Here is a 23,056-nt window from a genome sequence, read left to right as displayed (position 1 = left end):
GTAGCCCAACTATTGGGGGGGGGAGAACAAAAGGAATCACATAAAGGCTTAGATACAATGGTAACCATTTATTTGACCTACATCTTACTCTTTTTCTTTGTAGTCTCACTTGAGGTTATTCTGTTAAGGTTTTTTTTAACATATAATGACATAAAAAACAATAAGAACAAACACAAGCATATTCTTCACTCAGTTGTGACAAATGCTAACACTTCTTACGTTTGTTCCAGAAGTGGCTGGAGGTTTGGTGGGGTGGTTTTTTTGTTTTTTGTTTTTTCATCACAGTTATGGTTGTAGCCCTCTGCATATCCTTCATTGCTCCCTTGTCTTCACCCACCTCACAACATTCACTGTCCTAAATTTAGCTTATCATTCCTATGATTGATGTCTTTCTCTATTTACATATCCACAAGCAGTATGTTGTGTTCATTAAGATTACATCACTGATTAGGTCTTACAACTTTTTTTAATCTCTCAACATTGATTTTCGGATCCCCCACCCCCACCCCGAGTTAGAGATTCTAGTTCAGCAGTTCTCAAGAGGGCAGTACTGTAGCCAAAAGGGCATGTTGGAAATCTGTACGACTGTCATTGGACTGAGGAGATCACTGTATTTAGCAGGTGGGTGGGAGCCAGGATCTTTATATCCTAAAATATTCAAGAGTCTTCCACTATAAAGAATTTTCTCTTGTCCCACGGGGCTTTCAGATAACCCACAAGACACTCATTTAGGTGAAAAGTTAGCTTAGCATAGACCTCGAGTCTACTTTATCTGTATAGGAGAGTTTGTTTATCAGTGTATACTGGTTCTGTCCAGGAAAGTAACTACAGTGTAAATCAAGAGCACAGTGTGTTTGGTTTTATTCAGGCCTTTACAGAGAGTTATAAACCAATTCACCAATGGCAACTTCACTCCAGGTACTCAACACACAATACAGAACACGTGTATCAATCTGTTCTTGCAGCTGTCAAATTCGTGATGATTCTACACATGTATAACCAGTACACCTAATTAGCCCTTATTTCAAATGTCTTGTATTTAAAAAAAAAAAAAAAAAAAAAGGCCACAACATACTATAAGTCTTTTCTTCTCTTGGAGCCCAACTTTCTCATTATATGCAGGTGTAAGTAACTAACTCCTTAGTTGTATCTATTAGTAACACCAAAACAAACATTTATAGATTCAAATATACACAATTTTTTTCATAATTACCTCTTTGATGTCTCCACTATATTTAGGAGAGAATACTATTTTTATAAAGGGTATGTATTGATAAGAGTTATTTGGTAAAATGGATATATTAGTTATAAAAAGGGTACACTGAGTCTGATAAAACTGAAAACTTTACATGTAGATCAACTATATATATAGCTCCACTATATTAAGACACTAAGACACTGCAGTTTGTTTTTATCAAATGCCCTGTTAATGGACATCATCTGTCTCCCTCCCAGTTTTTTGCGGTTTCAAACAAAAGTGCTATCAATAGTCCATATATCTCCTGAAACACATATAAAAGTTACATGTTTTATAAATATCTTTCCCCAGTCTTAGGGTCATCTTTTGTTTTATGAGGTTTTTCTCATGCCCAATGTTCTTGGTCTGCTTGTCATTAAACTGAAGGATGTTTACTTTATGGATGTATATTTACTGATGTGAAATCTACTACTGTATTAAATTTGAATAGCGTCTGAGTGGGTCAGTCAGCTAAGCAGCTGACATCAGCTCAGATCATGATCTCACAGTTCATGGGTTCGGGCCCCCGGTCAGGCCTAGAGCCTGCTTTGCATTCAGTGTCTCCCTCTCTCTCTGACCCTCCCCTGTGCTCACTTGCTCTCACGTGCTCTCTCTCACTCTCTCTCTCTCAAAAATAAATATTTAAAAATTTTTTTTTTAAATTTTGGATAGTTAAACTTGCTATAAATTTCTTGATGTCTGTGCTTTCTGTGTCTTAAATTCTAAAAATCTTTATGTCCTGGTCATAGGGATATTCTCCTATTTTCGTCTCAAAGTTTCAAATTCTTGCTTCTCAGGTTAAGCTTCTTAATCCACCTGGAATTTATATTTGGGTGCATGGGACAGACCCTCATGTTTTCCACACAATCGTCCCAGTATCATCACTGTGCTCCCTGATGTGTGATGAGCAACGATGCCTCTCTCACCTATGGAATTCCCATGTATATGTGGTACTATTTCTGGACTCCCTATTGGGCTTCATTGGACTACTGGAACCAACTTCCTTGGTCCCTAAAAATATCACAATCTAACTACCCTAGTTGTTTTTTTTTTTTTTTTAATGTTTTACTTATTTCTGAGAGAGAGACAGAGAGAGAGACAGAGAGAGAGAGATAGTGTGAGCAGGGGAAGGTCAGAGAGAGAGGTAGATACAGAATCTGAAACAGGCTCCAGGCTCTGAGCTGTCAGCACAGAACCCGACGTGGGGCTCCAACTCACAAACCACGAGATCATGACCTGAGCTGAAGTCAGCCCCTTAACCGACTGAACCACCGAGGTGTCCCCTAACTACCCTAGTTTTTAAAGTTTTGACAAGTTTTCTCCAGTAAGGAATTGTTTATATATTAGATTCCTTTTGTTTTTAACTCTATGAAATAGTTCCTTATGTCTGTGTCTCCTTCTCTCTCTTCTCCCCTCCCCCATGTCTCAAAAAAGGAATAAATATTTTTTAAAAATTTTAACATAAAAAGGGGGGGGGGGGGAACCTGGGTGGCTCAGTCATTAAGCATCTGACTTCGGCTCAGGTCATGATCTCACAGTTCAGGAGCTCAAGTCCTGCATCATGTGAGCACTAGTTGCACTTTAGGTAAAAACATGAGCTCTGGGTAAGCCCACTTCTCTCACTCTCTCTCTCTGTCCCTTGTGGGATTCTCTCTCACACTGCCCCTCGCTCACTTGCACCTTCCCTCTCTCTCAAAAATGAAAAATAATTTAAGTCTTCAATGTCTTCACTAATTTCTTATCTTTTCATTTAGTGACTACTAGAAGAGATACAATAAAGTCTACCATTATAATTATGATTTGTTCATTTCTACCTGTAACTCCATCAATTTTCTGTTAGGTGCTTTGGAGTCTTTCTGATGTATATAAACTCACAAATGTTCTCTCTGGGATGAACTGACCCTTTTGTTTATCGTTACATCCTTTAATGCCTAATAATGCTTTTTGTCTTTAAGTCTATTTTCCCTGATTAATATATCTACACCAACTTGATTGTTCTTACACCAACTTGATTTTGTTAGTATTTTCCAGATAGATCCCTCTAGTTAAGCCATTCTGCGACCTTAGGTTTTTAATTTGCCTCCTATTAACAGTATAGCAATAGATTTTTAAAATCCAATCTATGTCTGACTTTAACCTGATGGGTTTAATCCGTTTATACTTTAAAATTTATTTTGAGAGAGCAAGAAAAAGAGAGAGAATTCAAGTGGAGTAGGAGCAGAGAGAGGCAGAGAGAGAGAATCCTAAATAGGTTCCATGATGTCAGTGCAAAGCCTGACACGGGGCTCAATCCCACGGATCATGAGTTCAGGACCTGAGCCAAAATCAAGAGTCAGATGCTCAATCAACTGAGCTATCGAGGGGCCCCTCCATTTATGCTTTTTTAACTACTGAAATGTTTGGATTGATTTCTACATTTTATTTTGCCTTTTCTGTGCCATTTTTTTTCACTTCAGCTATCTACAGAAAAAAGTCCGTTTCCTCATTTATTTTCCCTCATTTATTTCCCTGGTTTGAGAAATACTCCATCCCTCCCATCAATTCCAAAACAGTCTCAGACACCCGTAAAAACACTACTATTTCCTCTCTTCTCTGCTACTGGAATTCTTATTTGTTTCCTTTGGAACTTTTCCTATCTTCCATGTCTCTTGTAAGGGAAGTATCACTTTGTGCTATATTCTGGGTAAGTTCCTCAGACTATATTTTGGTTCACTTACTATGTCTCATTGGTTTCTGATTCACTTACTATATTTTTCATTACAAATTGCTCTGTTGAACATTTCCAGAGAAATGTGGCAGCACAGTTCCTCACGTTTACTTTTGCTTCCTGTAAAACACCCGCTCAACTAAGAGTAGAGGGATTTTTTTTTTTTAAAGAAAACTCATTAGAAAAAGAAGATAGAAGAGGCAACAAGAACTATTTTTAGATGCTAGAAAACATATGGGCAAGTAGTAATTTATTTAACAGACTCCAGAAAGCAAATTCTTGAGACAGCCCTGTGAAAGCAAAAAGGCAACCCAATTTACACCTCAGGACACCCAAGAAATGGAAAACTGGTAACATGATGTAACAAAGAGAAGACTGAAAATCGTGTGCTTGGTTCAAAGCGTGTTGAAAAAGCAGTTCTCTAGATTCCCTCCCAGGCTCTACACCGAAGGGCAATGCCCTCACCCCTACCCCGACCCAACCTCTCCTATCACATGACTGGAGATTTATCCTCTGGAGGAAGAACAGCAGCCTGTGGTGTGAGGGACACCAAGCTCAGCTAAAGGTGGGAAAACCAAACTGAAAATAGCAAAGTTAAGAATTTCAAGTAGAACACTGGGAGATCAAAATCTTCCTCCTCCACTCAGCTCCCAGAATTCAGCCACTCGGGTGTTCAACCTTCAGCAGATCAGAAGGCCTTTCTCTGGGGAACATGAGCAGCCAAGAGGATGGATCTAGAAATATTAAACCAGAAATTATCCACCAAAACAGTCCATGTCACTCTGCAGTAAAAGCCACCACAAGCTCGGAGCTCCAGTCAGTTTAACACTCACTGTTACTGTGAGCAAAGTATCAAAAATCACCTCTCACAGAATCCCTCCCTTAACATGAATGATGAACCCAAGGTAGAAGGTGGAGGGGGGTGGGAGGGAAGCTTGGAGGAAGACAAGAAATAAAAAAGGTGTTTTGTTTTTTTTTTTTTTACTATCATTAAGAGTTTCTCAAAAAGATAAGATCTATTAAAAATATCAATAAAATAAGAGTTGGATGATTTTTAAAAAAGGAACACTTAGACAATTTAAGACAAAACTTGACAGTAGAAATGCCAAGTTCAAAAGAAAGGTAGGAACATAAAGGTGAGTCAATTTCCCAGGAAGCAGAGCAAATAGAAAATGGAAGTAGGGGATATCTGGTTGAAAAAGACCCCACCATAGCAAGTCTCATGCAAAGAGGATAAGGATTTTTTATAGTTTAGGACTTTAATACTAACACCAGGAATAAGAACAGAATGGAGCAAAACTTCAAAACTCTTTAGGAACATTATTTCCTACTGAGAAATTTCTATTTAGCCATCAATCAAGTGTCAGGATATATAACAACATTTCAAGATAGAAAGCTTCACCTCCGGCGTGCCACTTTCCCAGGGAGCTAGTAGAAGATGTGTTTCCTCCAAATGAGCTTATACCAACCAGAGAAGAGAAAAACATGGTATTCAAGAGACAGGAAACTCAAAAGAGAAGAGAAATAAAGGGAACACCTAAAGAGGTGGTGAATCACGGGAGATCCCAGGGCGCAGCTATGCACCAAGTCAAAAGGGCAACCAGAATGAATCCAAGAAGGTCAAGAGGCTCTGAGGGATTTCTTCAAGAAGAAGAAGCTGATAGAATTACCTGTGCATACGAAAATACCACAAGGAAGTTGAGGTTGGAAGAGAAATGCTGAGTTCGACTTCAATAAGAAACAGATTCAGAGAAAAGCAAACACAGGAATAAACAAAACAGATATTAAAATCAGAGGGAATAAAAAATAGGGCAGGCAAGAAGTAATCGTTCTTCACCATATGGCTCAGTGAGCAGGATTTATATAGTCATAATAATGCCAAGTATGGCTATTATGCAAGGATAAAAACTCAGGAAGTCAGCATGTTTGTATGGGGCCAGGAAGAGGGTACAAGAGTAAATAATCTTCCGTGGTGTGAAGTCAACAAACAATGGCTAACGACACACACACACAATCACGAAGCCTTATTTATACATATATAGTTGACCCTGGAACAACTCAGGGGTTAGGGGCACTGACCCACTGTATAGTCAAAAATCTAATATAACTTTTGATTCCCCCCCAATTTAACTACTAATAGCCTACTGTGGACCAGAAGCCTTGCCACTAACAAAAACACATAGTTTGTATATGTATTTAATATTGTCATCTTCTAAGAAAATGAGCTACAGAAAAGACGTTATTTAAAAACTCGTGAAGAAGACTGGGGCGCCTGGGTGGCTTAGTCGGTTAAGCGTCCGACTTTCGCTTTGGTCATGATCTTGCGGTTCTTGGGTTCGTGCCCTTTGTCGGGCTCTGTGCTGACTGCCAGCTCGGAGCCTGGAGCCTGTTTCAGTCTGTGACTCCCTCTCTCTCTGACCCTCCCCTGCCCACACTGTCTCTCTCTCTCTCCTAGAAATAAATAAAAAAATATATATTAAAAAAAAAAGAGAAAATGCATTTACAGTACTGTATTTATCTAAAAAAATCTGCATATAAGTGGATCCATGCAGTTCAAACCCATGCTGTTCAAGGACCAAGTGTATATGTAAATAAAAGAATCAATTAGAAGAGGTAAAGTAGTTGTTGAGGGGAAGACAGGGGAGAGACAGAGCAAAAAGAATTTATCATTTATCAGGTAATTCTCTTATCTGGAATTGGAGTTCTAATCATGCTGCTTGAATGGTTCTCAGCTCGGTGGACCTTTGCCCCGGGAGCTGTCCAATGTTAGACTGTGAGCTCATCTTTGGTAGAACTTCATCCATGAGACACTGCTGGGCCTTAGTTGAGGTTCTCCATATGCTTCGTTCAGACACTCCAGAAATTTTTCAGCCTCGACCACATCCATGTTGTATCTCAGCTTGAGATTTCTTAGGCTAAGTGGGCAGTGTTGACTCTTATAGTGGATGCCATGGTGTGCCTCCTGGATCCTCCCTCAAGACCTGGGCACTCAGTTTCTCCCAGTTGGCAGGAATTCATCCTTCTCCTGAACTGCCCTATACTCTCTATAAAAGGAAACTACTTCTCTCAAGTGTTAAGACTTCTCCCAAGGTTATGCCTCTCCCTGGGGCAGCCCCCACACCACTGGTCTGGCCTTGCTTCAGTTAGACAACAGAAGGGCCATCCCAGCTCCTAACTCCCTACAGGGAAAACCTACAAGGCAACAGCACTGAAGTTCAAATTCTCACTCTACCCAATCCTGCTGCCCTTGCTCCCTTTCATGTATTATTCCTCACAACCTCCTCCAGCCCCCACCCCTAAGGCATGCACCTCCTACAGTAAATCTCAGAGTGTGAGTCTATTTCCTAATACATTGATCTATGAAAATTCCAAACACAAACATAGATGAAGTCAGCCTCATGGTTTTGATTTCTAGTGGAAGGCTCCCCTACCCTCACTCCACACAGAGCTATACAGAGACAGACAAGTTTCCTCATTGTCTTGGTGGTGGTTAGGTTTATTGTGGTCCACTCTTTCACTGAAGGTCAAGTCCTCTAGTGCACTTACTTTATTCTGAGGACTGTTTCCTCCACTACCTGGTGCTGGCCAAGGCCATTGTTATGGACTGAATTGTGTCTCCCTTCTCCCCCCGCAAAATTTGTATGTTGAAGACCTCCATCCCCAGTACCTCAGAATGTGATCGTGTTTACAAATGGGGTCTTTAAAGAGTGAATGAAGTTAAAATGAGGTCACCAGGGTGGGCCCTAATCCAACAGTGTCCTTTTATGAAGAGGAAATTAGGACACAGACACAGAGGGAAGACCGTCCTCTACAAGCCAAGGCAAGAAGCCTCAGGAGAAAACAGCAGTGCTGACACCCTGATCTTGGACTCCAGCCTCTAGCATTGCAAGAAAAATGTCTGTTGTGTACGCCTCTTGGTGTGTAATGCTTTGTTAATGCACCCTCAACAAACTTCTGCCACTATGTTCCAGCCCCCTGTGGACGTCCTCACCCAAGCCCCACCTAGTGAGTCCCACAGTCTTCACGAATCCTGACCCCAAGGAATACCCCATATTCTGTATCGATAGCTCTAATTTTCAACTCATCCTTTTTGGGCAGCAGGGGGCTCCTGGGGACTGGAGAGTGTCCTTTCTCTAACACATAGTGATGTCCTTTCTTGAATATTCTATGTGTCTAATGGAGGGTGAGCAGTTTCCTGGTCATCTATCCTACCCCACTGCCCTATTGTTTGCTCTGACAACTACAGAACTCAGCTTCCCAGTAGACCTGAGCTCTTCAAGGGGCCAGAAAGAGGGTCCCACTTCCCAACGTCTGTGTGTCACCCAGCACAGCAGACTGTGCTTGGCTGACAGAATGAACACATTCACTAGCTGGGAGGAAGGATGGGCAGTTGGGTATGGAAGACGGTGGAAAGGGAAGAACAGGTTCCTTTCCTGGGGGCAGAAGGGTTCTCTGTCCCTCTGGCTTCATCAATCATTTCCAAATCTCACTATGCCTACACTTCAGGCCCCGGGAACAGGACACCAGAAAATAGCTTCTTGTACAGAAGCACCTATACCAGAATTCACCTTCAAGAGACAACTCTCAGAGATGAAATCACAGCCCAGGAATACAAGCAGACCAGAAAACCCCTTCCTGTCCAACTGGCCAAACAAGGTGACTAGAAAGTGACTGAGAGGCAATAGGAAAGCCCCTAACCAATTTCCAACAGGGAAAATTTGAGCCCAGGGCCCAAGCAAGGAGAGGCGAGGACCTACTGGGCCTATTGACGGGAGGCAAGGTGGGGATCACCACCCAGCTCCAGAGCCACTGCCGCAGCTGTGTGACAAGGACACCCCTGTGCTAATGACTCTGGCCACATTTTTAATTAAATGCTGTGTGCAGCATGCAGAAAGGGGGGGGGGGGCAGGACACACAGGTAGAAACAGCAGCTGTGAGTACATCATCTAGCGAAGATGTGCCCTCCGGACAGCAGCAAGGGAGGCCCTGCCAAGAGAGCCTTGGGCCCTTCTGTCCAAGAGAAGCAGTGGGTAGAGGGAGGAGAAGAGACAAGGGGCTCTGGCCTCCCCACTACTTACAAAGTAGAAAATATCCCTTTTGCAGTTTCCCCCTTATTTTCATTCTCTTGAAAAAGTCACTGTTCCTTTTTCTGGGATCTTTACCTGCAAACATGTATCCTGAACCTGCTGCAGCCATGGTGGTCTCAGCAGGGAGAGGTCAAAAATTACTGCAGGCCACCAGACACATGAGTACCAACTGCATCAGGCACTGAGAATATGGATTGGAGAAGACAGGGTCCCTATCTTTGAGGAGTGTATATTAGGACAAAAAGAGCAGTAATTCAATGATTCGAGTATTATGTCAAGTTTCTGACTGACAGGTGCCCAATGCTATAGGAACCAAAGATAATTTAAATCAGCATGGAGGGCAAGGAACACTTCCTGGAAGAGGTGATCTTTCATCTCATTTAAAATTTAACAGGGAATCACAGGGTGCCTGGCTGGCTCAGTTGGTTGGGCATCCAACTTCAGCTCAGATCATGATCTCACAGTTTGTGGTTCCAGCCCCACATCGGGCTCTGTGTGGACAGCTCAGAGCCTGGATCCTGCTTCGGATTCTGTGTCTCCCTCTCTCTCTGCCCCTCCCCTGCTCACACTCTGTCACTTAAAAATAAATAAACATTAAAATTTAAAAACTAAATAAAAAATAAATAAAATAAACATTTAAAATTGGAAAAAAAAAAAAAGATTGATCAGATGTGGGGCACCTGGGTGGCTTAGTCGAGTAAGCATCCAGCTCTTGGTTTCAGTTCAGGTCATGATCTCACAGTTTGTGGGTTTGAGCCGTGCATTGGTCTCCGCGCTGGCAATGCAGAGCCTGCTTGGGACCCTCTCTCTCTCTGCCCTTTCCTCACTTGTGCACACCTGCATGTGCTTGAGCACTCTCTCCCTCTCTCAAGATAAATAAATAAACTTTAATAAAAGATTGATCAGATATAAACATTAGGTAGCAGAGTCCTGGGAAATTTGTAAGAAGCTAAATTGCATGGAAATCTCTAGATATCTTTTATTTCTATGGATTTGAAATCTCCCATTATTCTATGTGATATAAAGCATTCCTAAACCTGTAAAATGAAGAATTTGAAGGTAAGAATGTTTGAGAGGCTCCTGGCTGGCTCAGTCTGTGAAGTGTGCAATTCTTGATCTCAGGGTTGTGGGTTTGAGCCCCATGTTGGGCACAGAGATTACTTAAAACTTAAAAAATGTTTGAAAACTTAATACTCCCTTCTTCCCATTTTAGCCATGGTAATTCTAACCACCACCACCCCCACTCCAGGTTTCCCATCTCAGCAACATCTAAAAACCCTGAAGCATCCTGATTTGGGTTTTTCACACCTGTATGCCTATGCTATCAGCAAATCCTGTTGGTGAGACCTTAATGTTGTATTCCTAGTCTGACATCCCCCCTCCCCCCAACAGTGTTTTCTAAACCACTGTCATCTCTTTCCTGCATCTGGCTCTAGCACTCACTTGCTCTGTGACCCAAAAAAGGAGGGGTTGGCACAGCTAACCTCTAAGGTCCCTTGATCACACTGTCTCTGTCTCAAAAATAAATAAATGTTAAAAAAATAAAATAAAATTTAGCTAGGAATCCAAGGGTGGGGTCAAGAACAAAGAGCATCTGAGGCCAAGGGCAGAGCAGGTGCATGGTGTTGGGGCCAAGGGCAGGATGCAAGGCTTGGGGTACTACAAGGGACATTTGTGGGCTGGAGTGGCAGGAAGATGGGAGGGGAGGAGTCCAGCCAGGAGGGAGGGGCCAAGACCACCAGGAACCTCATGGGAAGCAAGCAAAAGGATCTGACTAAAATACCACTGTGTATTCCATGTGCCCTCTGTGAGCTAGCACACTCAGATGATCCTTGATGATGTGACCCTGAGGGCATGAGGGAGGAATCTGGGGGCAGGGAGCCCTGTCAGGATGAGGTTCCCCACCGCATTTCGGCCTCTTCTCCCCTCCTGGCTTCCACCTCTCAGAAGGAGCATCCGTAGTTATCATTCACCCTGCACACTTACAGAAGCACATTACCCCACTGAACACCCCCAGGATGTGGCTCACGAGCTTCCTGCCCACATCCCCCTCACCACGTCACACGCCTCGGCGGTGGCAGCCAGACGGTGGTTGGGAAGTTGTTCCTGAAGGTTCTCCACATCAAATCCATTTCACACAAAACTGTGAAAACAGCAGCCTATGAAGAGGCCCATGCTAATTCCAAGACCAGCAAGGATAAGACATCCTATCTAACATAAGTAGGACCAGAAGCCGTGGGTCCCTGGGCTTGCAAGCGCACAGATAATATCTTGAAGAAGATACCAGGCCCTGGCAACAAAGCCTGTCCACAAGGAGCAAGATCTGGAAAAAAAAAGAATTTAGGATGGGACAGAGATTTGCCCTCTGTCTTTGGTCTCAGGAACTTGTATGATGTGCATATACTGTTTTTATCAAGAGAAAGATCAGCAAACTACACAAAGGATCTTTCTACGAGCAGAATGTAAAGTGCATGTTTAAGGGACACGGCACAAAAGACTTAAGCCTCACTTATGACATTATCTAACGGAGGTGGGGACACAATGAGAAAAACGGGAGTGAAGAAAATACACTGGGTGATGGGGAACACAACTGTGGGGGATGCATCCAGTCCCCGTGTTCAGTGAGGCCTCTTTGAAGGCTAACCACGTGGAGATCCGTGGGCAGATGAGCTTGCCTGAAAGACATGCTCTCCAGTCCTGAGGAAAAGTTGGGATGTCTGAGAAAAGGGGGCAAAGGCCAGGTCAGGCCTGAACTTGCAAGTCACTGTCACTATTCACATGTTACTCTCAGAAACCACCCGAGGGCGTCATGCCTTCCCTGTCCCACCATTTGTCAACTGAGAGATTACCTAAGAAAGTTCTCAGACCTGCTTCGCTGAGTTTATAGAAGACACGTGTGATCAACTCTCCTGGCCTCACAATTTAAAAAGAAAAAGAACTGGGGCACCTGAGTGGCTCAGTCGGTTAAACGTCTGACTTCAGCTCAGGTCATGATCTCACCACTTGTGAGTTCAAGCCCCGCACGGGGCTCTGTGCTGACAGCTCAGAGCCTGGAGCCTGCTACGCACTCTGTGTGTCTCTCTCTCTGCCCCTTCCCTACTCACGAGCTCATTTGAGCGCTCTCCCACTCTAAGATAAACACTTAAAATTTTTTTTTAAAAAAGACAATTAAGTACATCATCCAATCATTTTTAAGGGACAAGGGTTCACACTAAAATCAAATACATTTTTAAATCCCCACATCTAAAAAGAAAATCACCCCTTTCAAAAAATTTTTGTAATTCTTAAATCTATTGATTCACTAAATTTTTGAGTGAGCTTTTTCTGAGAAGATCTTAGTTTGGAGTACTTTTTTTTTTTATTTAATGGAGCTAGGTATCTTAGAAAAGGTTTTCCCCTGAGAATGTTTCAAATATATCTTCATTCCCCACAGAACGTGTATTGAGTGACTCAAAATTAACTTGCACTCATTCAAACCTCAAAAACGAGTCAGAATGCATTTTCCTAAATCATTCCAATGAAGACATCTATGATGTTAAAGCCTTGAGTTTTGAAACGGAACTTCTGTTCTCTTTCTAGCCTCATTATTAAAATAGACTTTTGTCAAGGTTTGTCCCTAACACAATTGCCATTTTTCATGCTGCCTACCAATCATAAACAGAACCCGTTTTAAAACCAAACTAGGCCTCTTTCTGCAATATTCAACATGTATTACCATCTGGCTTTATAGCCACATTTTTAGTGGGTTCAAAAATCTCTTTATTAAGAAGTATTATCACAAATGGTCCATATCCCTTTCAAAGCACACATTCTTTTCAAGATACTTTCAAGTCACAAACTTTGAAAGCTCACTTAATTTTTCAAACTATACCAGACATGTGAATGTCAACCACAGTTACATACAAAAATGATTTATCACAGGTATAACTCGGTAATACTGACCAAAGCTAGTTGTGCCATTATGTCTGTTAGGAATTACTCATCTGAGAAAACAGAGCAGACCAGCATACCTAAACATGTGGAAGCTTAACAAGAGGTGAAGAATCTGTATTTGCAATACATCCTAGGTTAAAAAAAAAAAAATTAAAACTTATGAACCTTTCCAGTTAACTGAGAAGAGAGGCATCCCTAAAACTTACACAATCCATCACCCTCATCATTTCCAAACACACAAAAAAGACAAGAGCATTTCTTTAGAAGATGCTCAGCAGAAATGAGCATCCAGGATAAAATTGGCAGGTAAGGAGAACAAGATGGGAATTCCCAGTGACCACAGTAGATGCCACTCCAAGACACTCCCTTAGCAAGAGAATGGCCATGATGAGGCTCGGATGGTCTCCAAAATGCTTCAATTCTTTGTAAAATAAATGAGATCGAAGACTGGTATCTAAAATTAACCTTTAGATCAAATTTATCCTTTTCTAATAAATATTTTCCTTCCACGTGATTTTTTAAAAAGAGGGGAAAAGTTGTTGTTTTTAATCTCTCTCGGTTCATTCATTCAACAATGGCAAGACATACCATCAACACCTTCTTCTTCTTATTGCCATGATTATCAGCCCCTGTTCACACACACACTGCAAAGATATCTCTGCCATCTCAAAGCATCACAGGTAGTTATTCAGCAGTAATTCTCTTTAAAAAGACTAACAGCTCTATAGGGCGGCCGGGTGGCTCACTTGTTAAGCATTGACTTTGGCTTAGGTAATGATGTGGTGGTAAGTGAGTTCGAGCCCTGTGTCAGGCTCTGTGCCCACAGCTCAGAGCCCGGAGCCTGCTTGGGATTATGTGTCCCCCACCTCTCTCTCTGCTCCTCCCCAGCTCACACTATATTTCTCCCTCAAAAATAAACATTAAAAAAAAAAACTAAAAAATAATAAATAAAAATAAAGAGTAACTGGTCCCACCTAACCATTTCATTGGATAATGCATGAGTTCACCAAACCAATCTATCCCATTTCATCCCACTTCTCTGTCAACCCCCAACCTGGATAAGAATATTGGGGAGGGGAGTGGGGCTCTTGTGACAATTTTTTTAAAATTATAATGAGGCGCATCTAGATGGCTCAGTCGATTGGGTGTCCGACTTCAGCTCAGATTATGATCTCATGGTTTGTATTTCAAACTCCTCAACAGGCTCCATGCTAACAGTGCAGAGCCTGCTTGGGATTCTCTCTCTCTCTCCCTCTCTCTCTTGGCCCTTTGCCCACTTGTGCCATCTCAAAATAAATAAATAATCCTGCTTTGGATTCTGTGTCTCCCTCTCTCTGCCCCTCCCCTGCTCACTCATGTGTGTGTGCTCTCCCTCTCTCACTCTCCCTCTCCCTCTCTCTCTCTCTCAAAAATAAACATTAAAAAATTTTTTTAAGTCTACCAACATGTAAATCTAAAAAGCAATTTAAATACTTCATATTACAAATACATTTAGGAATCTAAAGGGTAAAAGGAACAACCCTAAACAATACAACTAGAGAGGACCACAAAGGTTTAAAGTATGACATACAAACGCACAGGCACACATGCAATGCAGGTACACATGCGAGCGCATGCATATACACACATATACACACGCACACGCGCGCGCACGCACACACACACACACACACACACACACACACTAAAGGTACCCTTCATAGTTAAAGTGGGGAAAAATAAAACTACATTTTTTGGTTTAACTTGAAACCAACTTGGGAATAACTTGAATGTATTATAGAAATTAACACAGATCATATTATAAGCCAATGCCAACATTTTATAGGCAAGAATTTAGAGGATTTAAATGAAATACTTGTGAAAGGGGTAAAATCATTTTAAAAGCTTCACAAAGCAATATTCTAATTCCATATGCATTATGCAACAGTCTCTTCCTATTCACGGAAATGGAACAACATTTTCAAAATAACCCACTGATCAGGCCTAACATATGAAACCACCATTTCCTCATAGTTTTTCCTGATTATGAGATTAAGAACATCAAATGTAGAATTATTCTGCCAAGGGAAAGGCTTGCTCAGTATTTCTTCACATTCATGTCCTCATTCAAACACCCGGTATGATACAAATCAAAAGAGCTCTATTAGGCACGTGGACAAGTCTGAGTAACTCTTATTCTATTGGCAGATCACCATCTCTCATTCCATCCCTTTCTTTACATATGTAAATGATGATGTCGATCCAGAGCCCACCACCAGCCATCACAACCAAATTACACTCCAGGGACATCAGGCGGACTTGTTATTCTTGCTTTAGCATTAAAAAAAAAAACAAACAAAAAAAAAAAAAACAAAAGGAGGCAAGAGGAAGGAAGGAAGGAAGAGCTATTTTCAGGAATCAGAATTTCTCTTGATTAGATTTCTGGCTCACTGTAAATGTTTATACTCTGAGATGCATTACCCTCTGCTTCTGAAATGTTTGGCTTTTTTCTATAGCCAAGATATGGTACAGTGTTTCCAATATAAATTGCGTCAAGTAATATATGCCTAGTTTTGCAGGGAGCATTTGGTCAAATTCTAATATTGCCTCTTGGGAGCCAACACTAACTTACAGGAGCCAATCTAATTGTGCAGGATAGAATTTTAAACACACACAGCGAAGTATCTTCCAGCAGACACAGCCCTTTCTTCTCTCACTGAGGGATGTCACAGGAGACATCTTGCATGATACTTATCACTAAGAATATAGCTCTTTCTGTTAAGGTAATAAATTAATCACAAAATGCAGAGAATACATTCCTCTTTACCCCAGCATTAAAAAACACGGTGGTTTTTACCAAGGCGGAGATGAAGCTTAATGTCATTGCTTAAGCTTATAAACCACTGCACAATTAATAAGAATAAATAGCACATGACATTTCTTTAGGCTGCAAATGTTAGCTGAGAAAATGCATGTCAGAGGGCTTCCTAACACCCAAACAGGATTATCCACAGACAGAAAGTAGATTATCCGGAAAGCGTTCAATTATTTTAGTTTTTCTTGATTGTAATAAATGTTTTTGTTTGCGTTGCCAGTGAACACTTGACAGAGGACCTCCCATTTCTCTTTCATTAAAAGGTGCACATGATTGTCATCCAAACCTTACACAGAGAGAAGGGGCAGGGAGAGGGGGTACTGTAATATTGCACTCATCCGGTTGCATTAGGCTCAAAATACAAATCTCAAGGATAGATTTGTCACATGTCAGCCCAAGCTGAAGACATCCACCAAGAGGGTATTCTCCCTATTCAGCGGGCAGCCAGAATCTACGGCCACAAACCAACATACTGATGAGAGACAAGGCTCCCAGTAGCCCTCTCCCCTTCTTAACCACCTCTTCCCTCTGCAGAGGAGAAAAGCCATTTTACTAATTTATAAGCACCCTGACTCTCTCACCATCCACAAAAATTTACTCATCAATAATCGTCAACTAAAAGCAAAAGCGCATCCCACAGGAGTCAGAGAATAACACGCACCACAGCAGCACACATCGATCGGCAGGACTGCGGCTACTTACTGAAGGCAGCCACCGCCAGGGCCAGGGTGACAATAATGGAGAACCAGGAGACCCACAATGCCTTCTTTCGGTAGTTCTGGGCTTCGTGAGGTTTGAGTCGAGTGCTGCTTTCTAGTAAGCCTGACAAAAACAAGGAGAAAAGGAAGTTAGACATTTCCTTATTAAGAAACCCACAGCCAGAGCCACACTTTCTTATCCAAGGACTGCAAACTGACAGCCCGTGGGCCAAGATGTGTTTTGTTTGGCCCACACTGTGTTTTAACAATTAGGAGAGTTCACATGGAAATCAGGCTTTCTGGCGTCTCTTGAAAAATCATAGGCTCTAACAATACGGGGCATGGATTCCTGCAGGGCAATAGCGCTTGTCCACTTTAGAAGTAGCCCACAGACCCACTCGGGATCCTGACCGGTCGTCCCCTGCCCTCATCCTAACTCAGCTACGTCAGTGTTGCCCTAACAAGGCCCCTCAGTTAGGAAAACAGCACCATTAGCCCACATTCAACTGGGCATTCAGGCTCCTCAGCTGTAGGCATTGATTTGCATTGATCCACCAGCACGGCCCCAACTTGGTGAAAGAGGCTTTTCCCAGAGCAAGAGTCCCCGACCCCCCAACACCCTCATTGCTCCCTTCAACACTTAACAGGAAGAGGAGGAGGATTCCTCTTCGATCACAACCAATTTTAGGTCATCGGGCGTAAAATTATAGGCCATGTTTTCTTCCCTCCTCTTTCTGCTCTATAGTACGCATTGCTTTGTACCAACCTACGTCAAACAACCCTCGGATTATTAGAGAGAGCTAAAACTGGAGGTCGCTTTCTGGGCAGGCCATGTGTGAGAAAGATCTGATTTTGCCTCCGATGCTTTCAACGCTGAGGGTCCTTGACACCAATAGAAATTCATGATGTCTTAAGAGGCAATGCTCAAGCTTCATTTGCCTTGGGTTGAGGACTAAAGCATCTCCAGCAAGAACCTGATTTATAGTTGTTTTTTCTCCTTTGAGAATAGATCATATATGGCATCTCTTAGTTGCCTGAAGAACCAAATTCAGTCATGTATTCTGTATCACAGGACCTCATACCAACATCTCTGGCTGACTAGCCCACAATATACCTTTCAGAGGTAGAAGAGCTTCATCCTAACAGCTCCAAAGGATTAAGAAGTAGGTAGTCAAAGCTTAGGCACCATTTGTGCAATATCACATGGCGTGCAATATATCACACCAGGCACACCACGTAAAAGACCTCATTCCCTTTGACCAGTGGGGCACCACACTCAGCCTCTGGCTGCTGAATACTGAATCCTCTTCAAAAATTTTAACAAAGGCCCTGCTAAAACTTCTCAATTCCATATACTACCCTGACGCAAGCACCTTGAACAAGTCCTTAAAAAGAGCAAGAGGAAATGTCGAGGAGGCTGCCTAGTGAACCCAGTCTACAGCCCAGAGCTTTTTAAATAATCAAAGCCTGTAGATTTACAGAGGATCAAAAGGTAGATGAGGTTGCAAAAGGCACATACAAACACATCTCTCTCACCTCACTGTAAAAACCTCTACGTAATAAATACACTTGAATGAAAAAAGAAAAACCTCTCTTCTCAAATTCCGCCTTAGGTACAAATGATTTCAAATTAAAATCCCTTTTCTCTGTTTTTGTCCCTTTGTCTACTTTTTCCCTAGCTACCAAATAACACCTCATTCTAATTTTCAATGGCAATCACCCCTGTCTCCTATTACAGTGAACCTAGACTGAGAGTCCTATGCCCTCACAATCATTTATTTTCTTTTTCCCAAAGGACATAAAAATCTTCCTTTCATTCTGGCCAATTGATTTTGAAAAGTGAAGCTGTAACGTTTAAGTCCTGACTCAAAAAAGCAGTTCATTTGCTACGTATTCTGACAGCAACAACCTCAAGAGGCTTATCCATTGGAGGTTAAAAAAAAAAAAAGGTTCCTTTTAGATTTAATTTTCCAAAAAAAAAAAAAAAGATTTAATTTTCTAAGATAAAGGACAATGACATTCTGCCACATAACATTTAGGTTTCCTTCCAGAGCCAGCTGTTTGCAACAATCCAACTGGTCCTGACGACACACACCTTCCGCATGCTCCACCCCACCGCGAACCAGCACTCTGCTGAAGGAGTCTGGGGTGTCAGCTCGCATGGGCTGGGCTGCCCAAAGAGGGCATCTGAAGTCCTCGGAGCAACAAGCCTGGAGATTTTTCCCCAGATCCAATCCTGTGTGCCCCTCACGAGACGAGTTTTCAATTTTAAAAATCAGAGGCACCTGAGTCACTCAGTCAGTTAAGTGCCTGACTTCAGCTCAGGTCATGAGCTCCTAGTCTGTGGGTTTGAGCCCCGAATCGGGCTCTGTCCTGAGAGCTCGGAGCCCAGAGCCTGCTTCAGATTTTCTATCTCCTTCTCTCTCTGCCCTTCCCCCACTCATACTCTCTCAAAAATTTTTTTTAAAAAATTAACATTAAAAACATTTTTAATAAAAAAACTGGAGTAATTGTAATGCAAAGACTGACCAAGAAGGCAGGTACTTTCCCATGTCCAACCTTTATTGTCTCCTATCGGTTTTCTCTTCTAAAAATCCAGCCAATACCAAGAATGGAAAAATCTCCCCTCCTCAAAGGAGAGGAAGAGGACCTAGAAAAACCCACAAATGATCTCTCCACATACAGGTGCCTCTACCTCTGCCCGCACACTGGTCGCATGCATGCTCACAAGCAGTGATGAGGATTCCTTAAGTTTTCAGGAAGCTGTGCTTCAGAAGTAGAAGGCAGCCCAGCCTAGAGCAGCTAAGGCAGGCCACATATTTGCATGCAGGGCTGTAACCCTTCCTAAACATGGGCGACCCCCACATGCAGAGTTCCAGATATTGGTAATCTGGGCCTGACATTAGTAAGCTTAAGCGTTGCATGAATGGAAGCCTGGTACCTTATTATTTGAGTAGAGAGGGAAATGCCAATATATATGGTTAGGTTGAAACCGTTGGTCATTTCCATGTTAATATGAATTAGTCCGAATTGCTTTCTCATAATAGTCACACCTGGATTTTCTGAAGAAGGGGGAATTTTTATTATATAGAAAGGTAGTAAAATGCAAAAGCATGTAACACTCTAAGCCTACTTAGGGCTTGGAGCAGAATGATGGGGAAATACTTGTGTTAAGAAGAGTGGCTATTACATGTGTAGCAACATGGATGGACCTTGAGGGTGTTATGCTGAGCGAAATAAGTCAGGCAGAGAAGGACAAATATCATATGTTTGCACGTATAGGAGGATTAGGAGGAACTTGACGGAGGAACAAGGGGGAGAAGAAGGGCGGAAATGGTGGGGGAAAGGGAGAGAGGCAAACCATGAGAGACTCTTGAATGCTGACAAAAACTGAGGACTGATGGATGTGGGGGGGAGGGGGGGATGGGCATGGAGGAGGGCACTTTGGGGATGAGCACTGAGTGTTATGTAGAAACTAATTTGACAAACTATTTGTAAAAAAAAATAAAAAAAATAAAAAAATAAAAAAAAATAAAATAAAATAAAGAATTTAAAAAAAAAAAAGAAGAGTGGCTATTAAAAGAAAGGGGGTGGAAACCCCAAGATAAACTCCGCCTGTTTGGGGGATATTTAACCCCTCAAAGTCTTGGACCACAGAACTCTCGCTCCTGGACTACAAGGCTCAACCAAATGGCACTGCATTATCAGCTAGCTGGGTTTCTGGGAAGCAGCCCACATCACTTCTAAGGGGAAAATACCTCTCAAGTCCTAAAATACTAGATTAGAAAGCAAGCTTTTGATGGGAGTTAGACACAGTCTGCAACCAGGTCTAATAGTTCCAAAGGAAGTTAGGACAAGAAAGAAGGACAAATATAGGTAACACATCCTGGGTACCCAGCCCCCACACACCCTCTAGGTATTTAGGCCTAGGAAAAACCAAGCCAGGCATGATGGAGAGAGAGACACAGCAGGCAAGTGCCTCAGCTTCCTCCTCCCCAAACCCTCTCACCATTAGGAAAAAGGTGGCTCCAACTCAACTAACTGTTCCCAAGGGACACAAAAATCGATGTGGGAAAGACACAGCCCCTTAAGAAAAAATAACACAAACACAAAATATTAGAATAAAGCTCCCCAGGTAACCTGATCTATTTAATAAAAATGATTCATCCATCATTAACTCCTTCCTGTCAGCAGTGGGTCGAACAAAAGAATGTCACACTGACTTTCAGCTTTCAATACCACACAGCACTGGGTTCTTTGGAGGACAGGGTCCACCCTAACAGAGAGGCTGTGTGTGATATGCAGTGCTTTCACACAGTGACAGTTTATGAACAGTGAATGCTTTCATGCTATAATATAATGGAAAATGAAATTCTGTTGACCAGTGAAAAAGAACCCTAAGATTTAATTCACAAGGGCTTGTTACACTTGAGCACGAGCTACAGAATGATGCTAAATATTAACTCACCCTGGCACTTCTTTCCCCTCCTGCCGTTTTGCGGAGTGGGGAGAAATAGGCCGGCTTTTACAAACGACCTGCAATGCTACAAAAAAAAAAAAAAAAAGGCTCAGCCCAGACTTCTTCTGTCCCTCTTCCATCCAAAACGTTTAAATCCTACAATATTAGTTGCCGAGGGAAAGGTAAGTAACGTGCCCCATAATAAAACCGGTAGGTTTTGTTGGGTGCTGGTGAGGTCACCCATCATGGGCTCTATCACAATAATTATTTGTGTCGGAATAGGAAGGAGACCCTCAACAGAGCAACCGGAGCGATCCCCGCCGGTTCCCTGGGATTGCTGTTTCCATGTCCTTCTATCTCACATGCTACTGTTTAAAATTTCTCAGAGGAAAAAGATCGTGCATCCGAACACTAAACCGGAATAAAAATGTACAGGAGATACTAAGAATAGGTCGGAAAACCTGCTAAGACTGAAATATAAAAATCCACCACAGCCAACAAAATAAGGCTTCCAAGAAAAGGGGGTGGGGTGGCGATGAGCCGGCTCCCCTGAAGAGGGCCTGGCTGCAAGAATGCCGCTTCGGCCACTAACCGGTTTTAGCCCAACCACTGAGTCTTTTTTGAGGGGCCCGAGATGAATTTGGATCAAGGAGCACAGAATATAGACGTGGCCAAGAATACGGCTCCCTCCAAGCCGAAAGGAAACGGAGCGGGGAGGGAAAGAAGGATGTTGGGGAAGAGGCACGGGAATGAACAACGGAGTCTCTCCCGTTTCGTGCGGGCAACTCAAAGGGGGCGTCCGCTGTGTGTCAGCATGTAAGGGTTAGCCTCCCAGGAAACGGACGTTTGGGGGTTCCAGGCCAGTGTCTCAGGAGGGATTCTGAAGGGGCGGGGGACGTGCGCTCCAGAAAGCACCAGGTTTCAGCGGCCTCCATCCAGAGAAGGTTGGTGACCCAAACCCAAGGGTCCCGGTCCTCTGCTCCCATCGCCCAACACCGAGGCAGCGACCCCCGTAAGCTGGGTCCCCTCTAAGTGAGGGTCGGCGGCCGCCGGGCTCGCCTCGCCAGGGCGGCTAGCCGGGCGCCACAGACCAGCTCCCCGAGGCTAAACCCGCAAACCGAAGTTCTCCCGGGGAGCCGCCGGGGGTCGAAGGGGGCTCGGAAGGAGCATGTACCGAGCTCGGGTCCCTCCGAGCTGAGCCGGGGCCGCAGTCCCCCTCGGGAGCACTGGGCTCCAAAGACAAAAACCGCCCCCCGCAAACTTTTCCAGCGGGCGCTGGGGGGCCGTGCCGGCCGACAGGAGGACACGGGCCCGCGCGGGGTCGGCCCGGAGGCTGCCGGGTTCCCGGGCTCCGGGGAAGGAGCGGCTGCCCGGGCGGCGCCGGCCTCGGGGGGTGGGGCCGCCGCGCCCCGCGCCCCACGAACGTCCGGAGGCGCCGAGCACCGCGCCGCGCCAGCCTGCGAGCGGGGAGAGGCGTGCCCGGAGCAGCGGCCCCCGCGGCCGCGCCGGCGTGCGCTCACCTCGATCCTCCAGCCCGTCGCTGAACTGGCCGCTCTCGCTGATGCGCAGCTGCCGCTCCTCCTCGGGCTTGGGCGGCTCGCGCGCTGGGTGGTTCTGCGGGCCCGGGCCGGGGGCGGCCGAAGGCGCGTGGCCCCGGGGCGGCGCCGGGGCCGCGGGGCCCGGGGCGCTACGGCGCTCGCTGCCCGCGGCCGGCTCCATGGCGCGCGGCGGCGGCGACGAGCGCGGCGGGGACTCGAGTCAGAAGTGCGAGGCGCGGCGGCTCCGAGCCGGCGGAGGGACGGACCGGCCGCTCGCGGAGGGCGGGCGGGCGCCGAGGAGCCGCGGTGCGCCGGCGGCAGGCGGGGCGAGGGTGTCGGAGAGCCGCACGACTAGCGCGGCGGGGGGCAGAGGCTGGGGCCGAGCGTCGGCGCCGCGCTCCGCCCACGGGGGCAGGTGCGGGCGGCAGGGACCCGCCCCGCGGCCCCGGCGCTCGAGCCCGCGCCCCGAGGCCGGTGGGGAGGGAGCGATCCGGCCGAGCCCGGCGCCCAGGAGCCCCGACGAGGGCGTGAAAGGAGACCTGC

The 23,056-nt window shown here is 44.3% G+C and overlaps 1 protein-coding gene across 1 annotated transcript in view; it reads right to left on the bottom strand.

Annotated features, from left to right (window-relative positions):
• The window catches only part of TMEM163 (transmembrane protein 163), a 254,984-nt gene extending 232,290 nt beyond the window's left edge, over positions 1 to 22,694 (bottom strand). The window contains exons 1-2 of the mRNA XM_039229928.1: positions 22,496 to 22,694; positions 16,521 to 16,640 (exon numbers count right to left, since the gene is read on the bottom strand). Of these exons, the coding sequence (XP_039085859.1) occupies positions 16,521 to 16,640; positions 22,496 to 22,694 (319 nt within the window). The remainder of the gene's footprint in view (positions 1 to 16,520; positions 16,641 to 22,495) is intronic.
• Positions 22,695 to 23,056: the final 362 nt, after the last annotated feature.

This window comes from Hyaena hyaena, unplaced genomic scaffold (genome assembly GCF_003009895.1).
Source record: "Hyaena hyaena isolate Hyena2069 unplaced genomic scaffold, ASM300989v1 scaffold_41, whole genome shotgun sequence".
NCBI classification, from domain to species: domain Eukaryota; kingdom Metazoa; phylum Chordata; class Mammalia; order Carnivora; family Hyaenidae; genus Hyaena; species Hyaena hyaena.
The sequence above is the reverse complement of the archived record's forward strand: the minus strand, read 5'-3'. Positions and strand labels throughout refer to the sequence as shown.